This window comes from Lotus japonicus, chromosome 3, assembly GCF_012489685.1.
Source record: "Lotus japonicus ecotype B-129 chromosome 3, LjGifu_v1.2".
In the NCBI taxonomy this organism is placed as follows: domain Eukaryota; kingdom Viridiplantae; phylum Streptophyta; class Magnoliopsida; order Fabales; family Fabaceae; genus Lotus; species Lotus japonicus.
In genome coordinates this window covers 1,753,133-1,769,620 of record NC_080043.1, presented here as the reverse complement: position 1 = coordinate 1,769,620, position 16,488 = coordinate 1,753,133, and the positions used below count along the sequence as shown (strand labels likewise).

The 16,488-nt window shown below is 36.8% G+C and overlaps 3 protein-coding genes across 4 annotated transcripts; all 3 read left to right on the top strand.

Moving 5' to 3' along the window:
- Nucleotides 1–2,484: 2,484 nt before the first annotated feature.
- On the top strand, nucleotides 2,485–5,859 carry LOC130746179 (uncharacterized). The gene is made up of 7 exons (XM_057598726.1): nucleotides 2,485–2,681; nucleotides 2,791–2,864; nucleotides 2,952–3,084; nucleotides 3,445–3,548; nucleotides 3,643–3,787; nucleotides 3,866–4,006; nucleotides 4,656–5,859. The coding sequence occupies exons 2-7, from the start codon at nucleotides 2,824–2,826 to the stop codon at nucleotides 5,475–5,477; spliced, it is 1,386 nt and encodes a 461-aa protein (XP_057454709.1). The 5' UTR covers nucleotides 2,485–2,681; nucleotides 2,791–2,823; the 3' UTR covers nucleotides 5,478–5,859.
- An 886-nt stretch (nucleotides 5,860–6,745) lies between these two features.
- On the top strand, nucleotides 6,746–9,381 carry LOC130746182 (uncharacterized). 2 transcript variants are annotated; one of them, XM_057598731.1, is made up of 9 exons: nucleotides 6,746–6,957; nucleotides 7,034–7,123; nucleotides 7,234–7,319; nucleotides 7,400–7,502; nucleotides 7,686–7,736; nucleotides 8,035–8,188; nucleotides 8,392–8,566; nucleotides 8,866–8,971; nucleotides 9,054–9,381. In XM_057598731.1, the coding sequence occupies exons 1-9, from the start codon at nucleotides 6,810–6,812 to the stop codon at nucleotides 9,218–9,220; spliced, it is 1,080 nt and encodes a 359-aa protein (XP_057454714.1). In that variant the 5' UTR covers nucleotides 6,746–6,809; the 3' UTR covers nucleotides 9,221–9,381. The 2 variants fall into 2 exon arrangements, with proteins under 2 accessions (XP_057454714.1, XP_057454715.1); XM_057598732.1 differs by having other exon boundaries at nucleotides 6,750–6,957; nucleotides 8,428–8,566.
- A 1,157-nt stretch (nucleotides 9,382–10,538) lies between these two features.
- On the top strand, nucleotides 10,539–15,908 carry LOC130746178 (protein ALTERED PHOSPHATE STARVATION RESPONSE 1-like). Its single transcript, XM_057598725.1, has 4 exons — nucleotides 10,539–12,123; nucleotides 12,722–12,897; nucleotides 13,055–13,278; nucleotides 14,936–15,908. Exons 1-4 carry the CDS (start codon nucleotides 11,001–11,003, stop codon nucleotides 15,732–15,734), a joined length of 2,322 nt encoding a protein of 773 aa, XP_057454708.1. The 5' UTR covers nucleotides 10,539–11,000; the 3' UTR covers nucleotides 15,735–15,908.
- Nucleotides 15,909–16,488: the final 580 nt, after the last annotated feature.

Genomic DNA, 16,488 nt, shown 5'->3' with positions numbered 1-16,488 from the left:
AGAGATCATGTTAATTCGATGCACATGGTTTAAAGTTGGTTATGGCCAGTTACTATTGATGAACAATGACCTCTTCAATCAAGAATAGTGATATATTGCAGTGGTTGGTCGATTATTTTATTATGTCTTCAGATCATGACGAATGAGTCACTATGAGAGTGTATTTCCCCTCTCAAGGCTTTGTAGTCAAAAAAAAATCAATCTGAATTAAATTAAGAATTTATTTTAACTATAATCTAATTAATGATCAAATTAGTCTTTTTTTTTTGTTACACGAGGAAAAGTAACAGAAAAACTAGGACTAACTAGCTGAATCTAAAAACAAAGAAGCATAAACAGACGAGAGTAATCAAATTAGTCTTTAATTTTGTAACAGGGTTTTATTTTAAAGTGGCCTTTAATGGTTAATATCCATCTTGATTACTCTTGATCAATTCAGTAGAATCTCCAAAAATAAAAATCAGTAGAATGAGCTTTCTCTATTTGGATAATTTCATTCTTGATCGATTCTTACGCAAAAACAAATCATTATTTTCCCCGGGAATATTGTCTTTTGTTTTGGTTTCTGTCACTGTTTAATAACCGTACGTCAAACTAAAACCGTTATTGTCCCTGTCTCCAGCTTGCCACACACTTGGTTTCGTTGCCTTAACGAAAGCAAACGCCGGCTTCGTTCTCCTTACTGTCTGATTGACTGTATTGTTATAAAATTGTGCTTATCCATTTATGTGTTGGATTATGTGGAATCATATTTTCACTTGTGTAGATAGAATATCAAACAAACACACACTAAATGTTTGTGTACGGTAAATGTTATGGCATAAGCATAAACTAATTGGATAAAGGAATTGAAATAAGTTAAAAATAGATATGTATAATCGCTTATTTGTAAGTTTGTTTGAGTGACTTATAGAATGGTGTTGTATGACTCATGTGAGTTACTAACTTACAACTCAATAGACTAATAGGTTTTTTTATAAATAAATGAATAAATAAAATATAGAATTTTCAACTCACTTATCTTCAATGTTATTAAATGATAGGTTATTTAACCCAAAATTTCTCATGAATAATTTAGACAACTTTTTATAAAATAGGCTTAGAACAAATTCTATATAAATGTTTATTGTTAAGATAAATTCACTTAAGTTATTCTAAGTAGAATAATAACTAAGTTAAAGAATTAAATAATTGGAGTGATGGAAAAGTGCTTTGCTAGGGTTCCACTTTCCCTTGGCGGTGGCAACGAGTGCTTCAAGGCTTGGTGGTGCATTGCGTGGTCACGGATCAGAGGTGGGGATTGACAACAACAATGGAGGGGAGCTAGAGGATGAGCAAGATAGAGACGACGACATTGTTCTGGTGCGTCACGCAGGGCCTACCTCATTTGGACCTGGCGCGATGGCTACTTCATCTAGGGGTGGTGTGTTCCCCTTAGCAGGTTATGGCGTGGTTGATGCTTCGTCTGGCGGTGGGTTTCTCTCCTTAGCAGGTTCTGGTGTTGCAACCGCTTCTTCCCGTGGGCGCATGCATGAAGACTTTGTTTTAAGTTATTGCTCTTTTGTGGGTTGGATCGTCACCAGCTTATCTGGTTTTTTTATCCTTTTAGACGAATGTTGTATATCTTGACATTTTCCCTTTCAATAGATATTTTGCTTTCGTAAAAAAGAGTAAGATAAACCATTTTCCTCATCATTTTGGCCTTCACCACACTCGAGTTGGAATTAAAAAAAAAATAAAAAAACATTTATCACATAAACATTTATGTATAAGAAAACTTTATATTATTATTAAAATGAGCCCAAACTAGATTAAGAACAACTTTTATGGACATAAACTTATATCCCATAAGCTTTTATTCATAAATTATTTAATTTTTTTATTAAAATAAGTTATAAATAATTTCATAATTTACCCTGAACAACTTATAAAAATAAGTTCAAAACAACTTATAAGTAGGACATAGATTATTACATAAATTCTTCGAAACACTTGCACAAACGCTTATGCTATAAAATACTCAAATAAGTCCATCCAAACATGACCATGATGCGTTTAAGCATTATGCGAATAAGCTTAATAAACTAATTTGAACAACTTATGAGAATAAGTTCAAAATAACTTATAGATAGACTCTAAACAATTTATACAAGCTCTCTGAAACTCTTGCGTATGCGATTATGCTATAAAATAAGTTCAAAGAAATCACAAGGTGTGGCGTAGTAGTTAGTTCAATTTGTCCCTTAACCATGAGCCGAGGGCTCGATCCTTACCTATAAAAATAGAACGCATATTGTGGTCACGGGTGAGCTGATGGATAGTATCATGGGCTCACCAAAAAGAATAAGTTCAAACAAGCTTTTTTCCATAAACACTTAATTAGAAACTCAAAATAGCTTAGATCATAAGCCATTATTTTTCAGACTTTATCCAAACACTCTGTACAATAACTTACGCTATAAGATTCTTGGCAAGAAGCTCTCTCTTTTTTAGCATTCTCGGACGTGGCATGCACATGCTTCTCAGCTTCTTCCAAATGGCCTTTTCATCTTCTTCACTTTCTTCCTCTTGCATTGCGATTTTTTAGATTCTTCTTCTGCACTCACCGTCTCCCTCTCTCTCTCTCTCTCTCTCTCTCTCTCATCAATCGAGTTTCCTTCTTGAACTTGATAATCAAAGAGGTTCAGCTCCATTTCGTTCATCTTGTTCAAGTTCTCTCTCTTTCTCTCATGAATGCTAGTTTCTTGATTCTGTTCTTGCATTTTCAATTTTCATCTCTTAATTTTCCAGGTTGATAAATTCGAATTTCCTGGTGAATGAAAAATGTTCGACACGTTGTTGAAGCCGAAATTCTATTCAAAATGGTAATAATCTCTGTTTTTTCTGAATTTTTGTTCATAACCTGTTTGTTTCTAATTCTGAATGGTTTTGGATTTTGAATGCGGAAACAGCAAATCGTGCGTGAAGTTGACAAAGACGAGGCTCGACGCGATTCGGAAGAAAAGGAATGCGGTGCAGAAATTTCTCAAGAAAGATATTGCTGAGCTTCTCAGGAATGGCCTTGATTACAATGCATATGGAAGGGTAATTAATCTTCAACTTGATTTATGATTAATCTGGATAATCATTTTCTCTGGATATTAACTTTTTCCTTTAATTAATTTAATCACCTCTATATTCGGCTTGAATGGTGGTGGTTTAGAGGAATAATAATTATTCTTCCTCAATCATTTGTTATGTAAATTTCTTTGATCAAGATTCCTAATGGTCCCTACATGTTGCATTAATTATCAAATTTGATTCATACGGCACTGAACTGTGTTTGTTTTATATTGTTAAAACTTTGTTAATCTTAATCAAACTTGGTTAATCTTAATGAAAAATTAGGCTTATTTTGTTAATCTTAATCAACTTGGATGTTAAGCTCTTGCACTTTTGAACCAGGCTGAAGGGCTTCTTGTTGAGCAAAACATGTCTGCTTGCTATGAACTCATTGCGAAGTTTGTTGGATGCATATCGGATCATGTTCGATACCTTTGTAAGCACAAGTATGATTCTCTTTTCTTCATGCTTTATTGAATGCTATGCATTTTATATGGTGCCTTTGATTCAATTTGGATATCTTACAATCTTCTTCAATAGGGATTGCCCTGATGAATGCAAGGAAGCTATACCATCACTGGTTTATGCTGCAGCAAGGTTTTCTGATCTGCCGGAGCTACGCGACATGAGAACATTGTTTGCAGAGAAATTTGGGAATTCTCTTGAACCTTATATCAGTAAAGAGGTGATCCATGAACCTGAAATTATTTTCTTAAAACTATCTTTGTTTCCACCACTTACTTGAATAATTGCTTTTCCTCAGTTTGTAGAGAAGTTGAGGCAAGATCCTCCTTCCAAAGAAATGAAAATCCGGTTGTTGCATGATGTCGCGCAAGAGTTCTCTATAGAATGGGATAGAAAGGCTTTGGAGCAGAGACTTTACTCACCCCCTTTGTTACATGAAGTAAGTTTTTCTTATCATTGAGTTGTTTGCAGTCTTAACAAATCAAGCATGTGTTTCAGCTTAAATACCAATTAGAATTAGACTTGGAATAATTAGAAGTGCACTGTGATCTCTTAATCTCCCCCAGAAATAATTGATTTTAGCTACATTTCGTGAATTAATATCTAAAGGGGACTAAGCAAGTATATATCAAGCTGACAAGTACCCTCTTTCAAGGTTACACATGTTTTTCTATAGCAACAGCTTAAACATGATAGATAGCAAGTTCAATGATGATTTAGGTTCATCTTACCTTCTACAGCTATGTCAACAACTTAGTGCATATTTGGATTCATTTATGAAAAAAGTAGTTTTGGCAGGGTTGTACAACCGAGTTGTTAAATCTTAGAATTGATTATGTTCATCACAGAAGCTATTCTCGCTAACTTCTAGCAGAATTCATAATCAATTGCAGAAAATGACTCTCAAACATCTATATTATCATCCAAAGTTGATTATAAAGGTTCCCTAGCTAGGAAGCAAACACACACTTAAAGCTTCTCTTATGATCCAAAGTTGATTATAAAGGTTCCCTAGCTAGGAAGCAAACACACACTTAAAGCTTCTCCTATGACTGATGACTTATTGCAAGAAATGCTACTTGTTGCAGGAGAAGCCTGAACATGATCCACAAAATGATTATGGTGATGAAAAATGGAACCGGAACAATGACTTTGCCACCCCTACATTAGAAGACACGGATTGTGGGGTCAAACGGAGAGATGGAAGAGACTTTCATACATCTGAAGGAATTGAAAGAGACACCCCAGCTCCAAGGAGGAAGGGTATGAGTGACTCATGGAGGATGCAAAGCAGCAGAAATGAAGAAAGAACTACTGACAATTCACCTCAGGATGGCTCAAAAGCTTGTTCCAGTTCATTACAAGGTGTTGTATCTGAGGATGGAGTAGAAGAAGTTAAGAGGCCATTTTCCTATGGGCTCGTGCCACCTCCTTATGTCAAAGAAAATTCTGACAAAAGTGAAAGCAACTTGAAGAAAACAACATCTGAAACTCCTCTACCAGAAAAGGAGTCATCAAATCATGATCTTCATGAACCAGTTGTTCCGAAAAAGCCAGTACCAAAATCAGTCAGGAGAAGACCTCTCAAAAAACCACCTGAGATTGAGAATGATGGTGATTCAAAGGATGCAGAAAAGAAACAATCTCCTTATGAATCAGGCATAGGAAAAGCATGTACAGAAAGTTATCCTTTCCAACAAAACAGAATGCATAAAGATTCAAACTTTGTGAGAGGGACATCTCTTCCTCCTTTTGAAGGCACAAGTTCTTCTTCAAAGGAAACATTAAGGTGGCATGGAAGGGCTGCTTCCTTAGGACCAGAAATGTTAAGGACAGTGGGGCATGTGCATCCTAGTTTACCAGAATATGATGACTTGGCAGCTCGTCTTGCAGCTCTCAGGGGAAGATAATTGGAGCAACTTACCAGAATGATACTCTTCATGATTCATTTTTAGTTAGCATGTATAATATGACAATTGATTCTTTTCATTCAATTTTATTTCTATCTGAAAGTCAAATCAGTATATGGATGATGGTCTTGAGTTGTGAAAAAACCACTACAGATGGGTGCAGTCATTGACTCAATGACTTGGATCTTTTGAGTTGTATGTAAGATCTTTTACAATTTGAAACTCTGAAGGGTTTTAATCCTTGAAACCACATAGTGTAGCTGTATTGATATGACATTGTGTAATCACTCCATCGAGTTGGACTACGTTTTGAACATATGAACTTTTGGACTAGATGCTAAATGCAAGGATCAAAATTTTGTTAAATGTAACACAGGTCGGATTTAATTCCTTGTAATAAAATGAAATTTCAATATAATCATGAGCGTTTTTTTAAATCAAGGTTTGATTTTGTTTTCCTCTTGTAATAAAAAAAAATCATGGTTTGATTTTTAATCTTTCAAAATATATTTTTCTTTGAGAATTGTCGATGCACACTCAAAACAAAAACATTTTCTTACAAGTTTTGTAGTGTATATACATGGGGTCGAGGAGATAAAGAAAAGAAAAAAAAATAGGCGTGTGATAATTACAAAATTATACATGATAGGTTGCAAGAGTCCTAACATGTTTGGATCAACTTATTTTTCTTCCACAATTAATCCTGTCACCATAAGTCAAGTTACCCCAAAAAAATTCTCCCTATTTTAACTTAAAATTTAATATAGTAGAATCTCCAACCAAGGGTTTATGTTGTTTCTACAATGGAGAAACTCAATCACTATACTATTTTATTCTTACCGGTTAAAATAATTATATTAAGGGAGCGTTAACTATAAACGTATTGAGAAACTTATTAAAATAAGATGAAAATGAGTTATTGATAAGCATAAACAATTATTCATGAATTAATCTGAACAACTTATGAAAATAAACTCAAAACAACTTATAAATAAATCATAAACTATTTAGTGCATGTTTTGTTAGACGTTAGAGGCAATGTCAACTTAATTTCAAGTATCTCAATGTATCACTGGAAAGTGTAGAATTTTCCACTTTGAGTCTACCAGAGAAAAAGATTTTAACATATTGACTTCAGCGTGAATTCACATTGAGTTCAACAAAAATCGAAACGTCAATGCTAAAGTTGAAACAAACTCTTCCAAATGGCTTAATATTGTTTTTGTCCATAAGATATAAGCCCAATAACATTCTAGTGGGCTGGGCTTATATGTCAAAAAGACATCATTTGATTTCGCCGTGAAGAGGTGTCGTGTCGGAAGAAGAAGAACAATGGAGTGTTCAGCTCCGTCGCCGGAAGCAGAACACGAAGACGGCGGCGACGACGAAGTGATGAGCGAAGTCCACCTTGGCTGCCCATCTGGTTTCTCCGGTCCCCACGTTTCCCGGTTCACCGTTCGCCTTTCCCTTCCACCCACCGGTAACAGCTGAAAACTCCTCTTTCACCTTCATTTTTCATTCAACCAATCTCAGACTCTGCAATGCAACACTCACAGTCACACCAGATGAAGAAGAATTGGAAGAAACTCAGACTCTGCAATTTGATGAAGATGGTGACCTTCTTCTCACTCGACGCACCACTACCAGTAACTTCTCAACACACCTCATTCTCATTGTCTCTCATTTCTTGTTTCCTTCACATTTTTCTATAGATAATAGCTTGATTAACATGGATTGGATGATGTTTTTGTTACAGTGAAAAATGCAGAACTATCATGTGATAGTTGTACTGTGAGAATCCAGCATAACATCACATCATCAATTCCAAATGTTGGCCTGCAGGTAATTTTTGTAATCAATTTCTGATAACATTCTTCAATTTCCATTTTTGCTTCTAGTTGATTTTTTCTCTCTCTCTTTAGGTTTGGAGAGCTGAACTAGTATTATCTGATTTTATATTGCATAAAGCATTATGTTCATCTGAGTTTCATGGAGTTATTGCATTAGAACTTGGCGCTGGAACCGGTATGTAACTACGTCTATCAATTGTAAATTTTCTCTATATTTTCTTCTTACTCCTTGAAATTATTTTCATTCTCTATACAAAATTGTAAAACCAAAGAACTATGATTTAGAGAAGCTGAATAGGTTAGAAAAAAATGTTTTTGGTAATGGTTATGATTTCAAGTTTTCAATTCTGTTTAACAGGCTTGGTGGGTTTATTACTTGCACGCATTGCAAATACTGTATTCCTAACAGGTATGGCACTTTCTTTTAATTGAGTTGCCAATCATCCCACCTCGTAAGTATCGTCATGGTGGAAATCTATATTCTTATATATACATTACAAATGAGGATCATATTGGATAACTGTAGAGATTTTCCTGTACCAGTTAGTTTGCATCAGTTGATTTGTTTAATAAGTTTATGTTTTTGAAGTGGATGTTCATTAATAGTAGTTGCTACTTGCTATTTTCTTGTTCAATTTTCTTAATGATCCTGATCTTTTAAGTTTGATGACTTTATTGGAAGCTTAATGCTTATTATTGTATTTCAGACCATGGGAATGAAATACTTGACAACTGTGATAAGAACGTTCATCTTAATTCTGGACTCTTGAATTATCAAGCCACAATTTTTGTACGTGAACTTGATTGGTTCCATTGCTGGCCTCCTAAAGCAAGAATAGGAGAGGCACCTTTTACACAAAAGTAAAGCTTTTAACTTCCATGAATAGTCTCCAAGAATTTGTTGCTTCTTTCTTTTTCTTTTGGGGGGTTGGGGTTGAGTCTCTCTAACGTTAAGCAGTAATGTTGGATAGTTGGTGTGTGTCTCTTGCAATAATTTTCCTTTGGTTCATAAATTCCTTGGAATTGTGTAACTACTTTATTCTTATTGTTAAAGTCAATAACAGGTACACCTCACAATCACTTTATGGTGTGTGGTCCAGGTATTCTTGGACTTCCAGAGAAATTGAAGATGCAGAAAATGCTTCTTTGCTGCTGGCTGCTGATGTTATTTATAGTGATGACCTGACTGATGCATTTTTCAGTACCTTAGAGAGATTAATGTCAAGGGGTTCAACAAAGGTATATGCTATGTGGGTGTTAAATGCCCGTATAACTTGCCTGTTTTTGGGTTGAAACATCTCATATATTAAGAAGGAATAAGAAGAAAAACAAATTTCGGGGGGAGGGGGTTGTTCCATCAACAGTATACAATGATGAATATGTAATATGGGCAAGAAATGTTGTAGGCATGATCTGTTTTGTATCAACTTATTTTTACTCAAAATTAAACACACAGAAGCTTCTCCCCATAGTTTTAGCTTATTAGAGTCAATATTAGAAGAATTTACAAACATACACTTACTTCCATCTATTTCTAGATATTATACATGGCACTGGAAAAGCGCTACAACTTCAGTCTTTCTGACCTTGACGTTGTTGCAAACGGATATTCACATTTTCGAAGCTTTCTGAGGGATGAGGGTGGTAAGGACTTAGTGGAGTGTGTTAATTTCACGTGATTATTCATTATGTGGAATGCTTGATCTAATAATGTGGCTTATTGCAGAAATTGAAAGCCTTGAGCCTGCAAGCATGCCAAATTTTGTGGGGAAGAGGGTGGACATATCTCAAATTCCTCAGTATGTTAGAGAGTATGAAAGAGGACATGACGTTGAGATTTGGGAGATCAAGTACAGTGGACCAAAACATGAAACCTCACTCACCCGGGGATAACAAGGTCCAATGTTACCACTCAGTTTTATATAATAAAAACGTAGTTTTTTTCTCTTTTAAACTGCATATTGTGATGATTATTATTAGATGAGTTGTTAACAAAAAAAAATTATGTGAACAAAATCTAATGAAAACATGGTTGGAATTCTTTCACCGCCATACATCTTTTAGTTAAATTCAATCAGTACTAAATTTAGATCTATCAGAGTTTGAGTTTGATGTGTATGTTCCAGATACTGTTCGGGTTGGGAAATGCAATTAGCATATAGATAGTAAACAACTTGTGTACGTACTGTTCCAGTTAATAATAGGATGCTTGGTTCTGCTATTGGGAGTCCATAATTACTTATGGAGTAATGATATATACACACCTCATCTTTTAAACACTTCATTTCCACCTATTTTTATTTTTACCTCTCTCTTCTTATCATCTATCACATCTCATACTTTCTCTCTTTTACTTTTTCTTTTCTTCCCATCTCTCTCTACCTCCACCTCCTTCCACCCGGTGGCGGACCTAGGAGTGGACAGGGAGGAGCCCTGGCTCCCTCAAGCTTTGGAAAAAATCTTAAATCGTGAATTGCTTATAAATATTTTGTTGAATAATAGACATTATATATATAACGCCGCATAAAGATAACATAACTATCCTCGTCCAGTGGGTGTTGCCTATTTATTTTTGTTTGAGGTCTGATGATCGAGTCCAATTTGCAGCTATTTTTAATGTATTATTTTCAGTTTTTCACACTGTTTAGTTTTTTACCATTTGAGAATTGAGACTTTATTTATAACTTTTTAAGTTTAAACATACCATTAACCTTGATAGTAACTTTTATACTATTTATTACACCACTTCTAAAATGAATTCATCAATCACCATGTGTATGTATGTGTGTATTGCTTTTAAAAAAAATCATATATTGAAATAATATTTTGGCTGCCTCTCATATTTCTTTCAAGTTCCGCCACTGCTTCCACCTCAAAATGAGGTGTGAAGAAAACATTTTCCTTACTTATGCAGAGAAGCTACAAGGTATATATAGACTTCTATAATTACCATACTTAGAATTGTGTGCCGCACCATTCATCCCAAATTGCAACAATCACAATGGTTAGTAAAGGTGCACAAAGTATGGCATTAAGGTTATGAATTTGGCTCCCCCAAGTGAACATTCATTTCATTTCAGTTTAGAGAATAAAGTAAGTCATCACCATTGATAGAGATTACCTAATTTGAAAAATCAATAAAAATAACTTAATTAAGAGGAGGAATTCGTTGACTCAAGGAGTAAGTAACTTACTCCAAATTTTGACCCTTGATTTCATTAAAAACTAAAGGCTTAGATTAACACTTTAAAAACTCTCATGAAAATGGGTGTGGCAAGTGGTCCGGTACTGTGTATCATGGTCAGTGTATCAGGACTGTTGGACTTTCACCCAGTGTTGTTAATTGCGGATGGCGGGTCATGACAGAATATTGTGACCCAACATAAGTTCTGAAGTGAGTACTACTAACAAAGAAGGGAATTTAATAACCTCTGAAGTTGATCACAGCCTGATTGGTGTGGAAGCTGATCTTGTGAATCCCGTTAATTAATTAATAAATTTTCCCTAATCCCAAGTTCCCAGTGATATCACAGTACTAATTACCTCTTACTATTAATTAATAATTCATTATTACAAACACAAAACCAAAAAAAAATCACAAGTCTCTGTAGTGAAGAAGAGTTGAACAACTCCAAACTTGGAAACCAATCGAAGAAGAAGCATCACGATCACGATGGGTTGCAACCAATCCAAGATCGAGAACGAGGAAGCGGTGGCGCGATGCAAAGAACGCAAGCGTTACATGAAGGAAGCTGTTTCCACTCGCAACGCCTTCGCCGCCGCACACTCCTCCTACACCACCTCCCTCAAAAACACCGGCGCCGCCCTCGGTGACTTCGCTCTCGGCGAGGTTCACAATCCTCAACTCCCTCCCGCCGCTGATCCCAACTCCTATGTCCATCCTCAGCAAACCTTCGAGATCCCTCTCCCTCCGCCTCCGTTGCCTGATTTCTCCCCCGCACCTCTCCACCGCGCCGCCACCATGCCTGAGATCAAGATCGCCAACGCCGCCAAGTCCGATTCCAGGTCCATACCGAAACCGATCATTGAGGAGGAGGAAGAAGAGTTGGAGAATGAAGGATCGTTGCGGAGAAGAAGAAGCAACCGGAACACCGGCGGTGGTGGTGGAGGGAATACTAGAAGGGTGGTGGTGGAGGAGGAGGAAGAGGAGACTCCACCTCCTATGCCTCCTCCTCTGACAAAGCAACAGCCGGTGAGTGATCATGTCAATCAGCATCAGCACCATCGGAATCAGAATCAGAATCAACATCAGCATCAACAGCATCATCATCAGCAGCCGCAGCAGAGTGCTGCTTGGGAGTATTTCTTTCCTTCCATGGAGAATATTGCAGGGACGACACTGAATGTGGGAGAAGAAGAAACCCTCAACCTCAACAAGGTGGAGCAAGTTCAAGTTCAGCGGAAGCTGTTTGATGAGAAGCCTAACAGGGTGGAGGTTGAGGAGGTGGAGGTTGTGAGAGCTCAGAGGGATGTTGAGGTTCCTGTTCATGAGCCTGAGCCTGAGCTGGAGCCGGAGCTTGAGCCGGAGGACATGTCTAAGCATGTTCCTGAGATGGAGGAAGTGGTGGAGACGCCGGTGGGTAAGGGGATGAAGGCGAAGCAGACTTCTATGGAGGGGAAGAGGATGGTGACGGCGCGTAACAATGTCAATTTGCTGCAGATATTTGCTGAACTTGATGACCATTTCCTCAAGGCTTCGGAGAGTGCTCATGAGGTTTCAAAGATGCTTGAGGCCACACGGCTGCACTATCACTCCAATTTTGCCGATAATAGAGGTACTATACCGCGAACCTCCACAGCTTTGTTTCTATATGGACTATGGAAAATTGGGAATTCATTCGTTCGCCATTGTTTCGCGATCTTCTTCGATTATGAACCATGCCATATTATGTGATTGTTATAAGTAGTGAACTTTTAGCTTCACCTTTAATGATCAATTGACAGGGAAAGGTAGGATAGTTGTGATTACTTAATAGATTTATTGTAATTGTAGCTAGTTTTGTCAAAGGAAGGGAAGTAAATGGCGTGTCCGTTCTATGTATCTTGTCATAATGTAAGGGTGGGTAAGCTTCATTGTAAGTATTTAACCTTAGGTGGTGTGGGCATATCAGGATTAGGCTTGAAGAAGTACTAGCTAAGAGGATAGATATGATAGGGGATAGTACAAAAGTTAGAGCTAAAAGGAGATGTAAGAAACTTATAGGCCAAAAAACCATTAAGGATCAGTCATTATAGACATTATATATAAGAAGACATTTATGGCATCATTTGATCAATGTAGTGGATTGTGTCTAGTAGTGTGAAATTTTTTGTTGTTGTTTGGTCTGTTTATATTTATGCATTTTTTCATTTTGTATTTTCTTCTTCTTGTAGGACACATTGATCACTCTGCTAGGGTCATGCGAGTTATTACTTGGAATCGATCATTTAAAGGAATACCTAATTTGGATGATGGGAAGGATGATTTTGATTCAGACGAGCATGAAACCCATGCTACCATCTTGGACAAGTTGTTAGCATGGGAAAAGAAACTTTATGATGAAGTTAAGGTAAGTCGGCTGAGCCTGATGTTAGGTGATAGGAGTTTATCCTGTTTTCCTTTCCTATTTAAAATCTAATAATTTTCTAACAAAGTCATGCAGCTCAAGCATGTCCAGATAAATGCATATTATTACTAATTATAGTTTCTGTTTTATAATGTAATAGGCTGGCGAACTAATGAAATTTGAGTACCAAAAAAAAGTTACCACACTTAACAAGCTAAAAAAGAGAGGCACCAACTCTGAAGCATTGGAGAAAGCAAAAGCAGTTGTCAGTCATTTGCATACAAGATACATTGTAGACATGCAATCACTGGATTCAACAGTCTCAGAGATTAACCGATTACGTGATGAACAGTTGTATCCGAAACTTGTTCAGCTTGTTGATGGGTGAGTTGTAATGTAGAAATTAGTACTTTATTTTATTTATAATTTGACAGGGACTAGTATTGCAGAAAAGTAGAGTACGGAAACTAATAAAGCAATGCTATCCCTCTGTACTACATTAGAACAGCAAGGGAAATACACAGAAACAACAACTAGCACAAGGGGTCTCGAATTCCTAGGGAATTCCCAACATCCTCCCACTTGATTCCTCTATCCCTTCTCTTTTCACATATTTATCCGACACATACGATTCTGTTAGAATCTCGTTTGAAGTATGGGATGTTGGTGTGGGGTGAAATAAGTCTTGTCCTCTTCAACTAAAACAACTAGTTTTTGTGGTACAGTTTTCCCGGTTCTTATAAAATGATTGTTAGTAAACCATCCATTGAGAGAGTTTACAGTAGGAAAAGGAAGAGTGTAACAGAAAATTAAATTAACTGGGAGTCATTAATAATAGTATTTGTCAAGTTGATAGTAATTTGTAATAAAGAGAGCTAAAAGTAATAGAGATGAGTAGGAGTTTTTAATTGTCTGGTAGACAATAATTTGTTATTAATAGAGGATTACAATAAATAGGGAAGAGGGAAAGGGTAGTGAGGCACTTCTGAATTGGGTGTGAGTTTCAGTGTTGGACTGTCCGGGCCTCTCAAATACCCTGGAGCTGTTTTTTTTTTCTCTGTATTCTGTCATCTCCATCTGAGTTCTTGTATCAAACTGATATTGAACTAGGGATTTGGGCTTTGTCTTAATTTTTAACTAGGGATTCATTCTTCTGTATTCTTCTATTTCTCTTATTAATTTTAAACTAGTTTTGTTAATGTTATCAAAGCCGTCCACCAAGTCTCTCGATTGCAAATGAGCTGCATGGGTGGGGCATTGTCATTACAGTGTTCGCCTAGGGCTAGGCAAGTGTATAGCTAACCAGCCAGCATGGGTGTGGGGGCTGCGGAGAATGGTCAGATGTTAGGATTCAATTTTAAAGTATGTAGCTTGAGTCCCACATTTGCAGTATGGGACTTTGTTGTGAGGTTTATAAGGCCGTAGCTTTTGTGTTGTGGTATGGTTCTACAAAGGTTACTATCAGATACCCAAATAATTTCCCCCTTCAATCAGCTCATGCCAGCTAGTCTGGCTGTTAACAACCTCACAGCCTTTTGCTTTGTCTCTTTCTCCACTGTGGTGACCCTTGAATCAAAAATGTTTTCGTTTGTCTTTTCCTCTGCTGTGTTGTCTGTTCCTTCAACTCCTTCCTCATTCCTCCTCTCCTCTACACGCTGCCAGTCTGCTTCTTGCCTCATTCCTCTTATTGAGGACAGCCCATACTGTTTCTTCGTGCTATATTATATAGCGAAGGGTGTATCATAATTATATTGGTCAGTGTTGTAACCTGGAAAAAGTGTTATTTTTTCTTTTTCTTTTTAAATTTCGCACAACTTTAGGATGCTACTTTACTCAAATCTCAATTAATATTTCACTCTTGGCATACTTGTTGCAACTCTATTTAAGTCAGACTTAAGTTGCATGTTTCTTGCAGGGAAGCTGTTTGTTTGGTAATCCCTTTAGGACTTAGGACCAGATCTGAATGAATGCACAAATGCATCCACCCACATACAAGCTTCTCTATAATTTTGATATGTATATTTTTTTATTTGGACTGCAGGATGGCCACCATGTGGAAAACCATGCTATCTCACCACGAGAAGCAATCTGATATTGTCACATCGCTTAAATCGTTGGACATTTCCCAATCTTCTAAGAAAACTAGTGAACACCATCATGAACGTACATACCAGCTATTGCTCGTTGTGCAACAGTGGCATTCGCAGTTTGAGATGCTAGTCAGCAATCAAAAGGGATACACAAAGGCGCTGACAAATTGGTTAAAATTAAATCTTATCCCTATTGAGAGCAGTTTGAAGGAAAAAGTTTCTTCACCTCCAAGAGTTAGAAGTCCGCCCATACAAGGGCTTCTCCAAGCATGGCATGACCGTCTAGAGAAACTTCCTGATGAGCTAGCTAGGACAGCTATAGGGAACTTTGCTGCTGTGATGGATACAATTTTCCATCAGCAAGATGAAGAAATGGGTTGGAAGAGAAAATGCGAGGATACACGAAAGGAGCTATCCCGCAAAACCAGGCAGTTTGAGGATTGGTATAATAAGTATATGCAAAGGAAAATGCCAAATGAAGTTGATCCAGATAGGGCAGGTGACGCTAATGCTCCTGATGAAGTTATTACAGAGAAGCAATTTGAGGTTGAACAAGTGAGGAAGAGGTTGGAACAGGAGGAAGAATCCTATGCAAGTCACTGCCTCCAAGTGAGGCAAAAATCTTTGGCAAGTCTTAAAAATCGCATGCCCGAGCTCTTTAGGGCAATGTCAGATTTCTCTCTTGAATGTTCCAAAATGTACAGCGAATTAAGTTCAATAGCACAGCACCTAGGCCAGAGCTCATCATGAGGTGGTCTGTGATTATTATTTGTTTTGGTTATTTTTTCCAAGCAAATTGTATATTTCCTGGTTGTGTTAAGCAATGTTACACTTGAGAATTTAGATCTCCTTATTGGTAATGAGCCCTGAAGATTACATAAGATAATATTAAATTAACTGTATTTGATTGATACTTATTCATGATCCTGAAGATTTTTCTCTGTAGGGCAATGTCTGATTTTTCTCTTGCATGCTTCAAAAATGTATAAGGGAATCACGTTCAGGAGTGCAGAACCTAGGTCAGAGCTCATCACGAGGTGGTTTATGAAAAAAAATTGGTTACTTTTTCCGGGTATATTATATGTTTCTTGGTTGTGTTATACAATATTACACACGCGAGTTTACATCTCCTTATGGGTGATGAGTCCTAAAGGTTGTATATGATAATGTCATAGAGAAGGTATTTGAATTTTCATAAAAAATTTCAAGAGTATGGAAGTTGAATGGATTGATGCCCTTGATATAAATGATACATCTTCTATGTTTTATTACCTCATGCTCTTGGCCTTCAGTTGCATCTTTGCAATTTGATGAAAATCTCCTCAAACCATTTCTCTTACTAAATTCTCTTGCAATTTATACCGAGTGTGGTGAAGACAAAAAAATATCACCCCAAAGATATATCTTATCCTCTTATTTTACATGTTTCATCTTTTTTTAACTCACTAAATATGACAATATTATGAGTCCTACTCCTTATTCTCAATTCTAAATATCTCAGAAC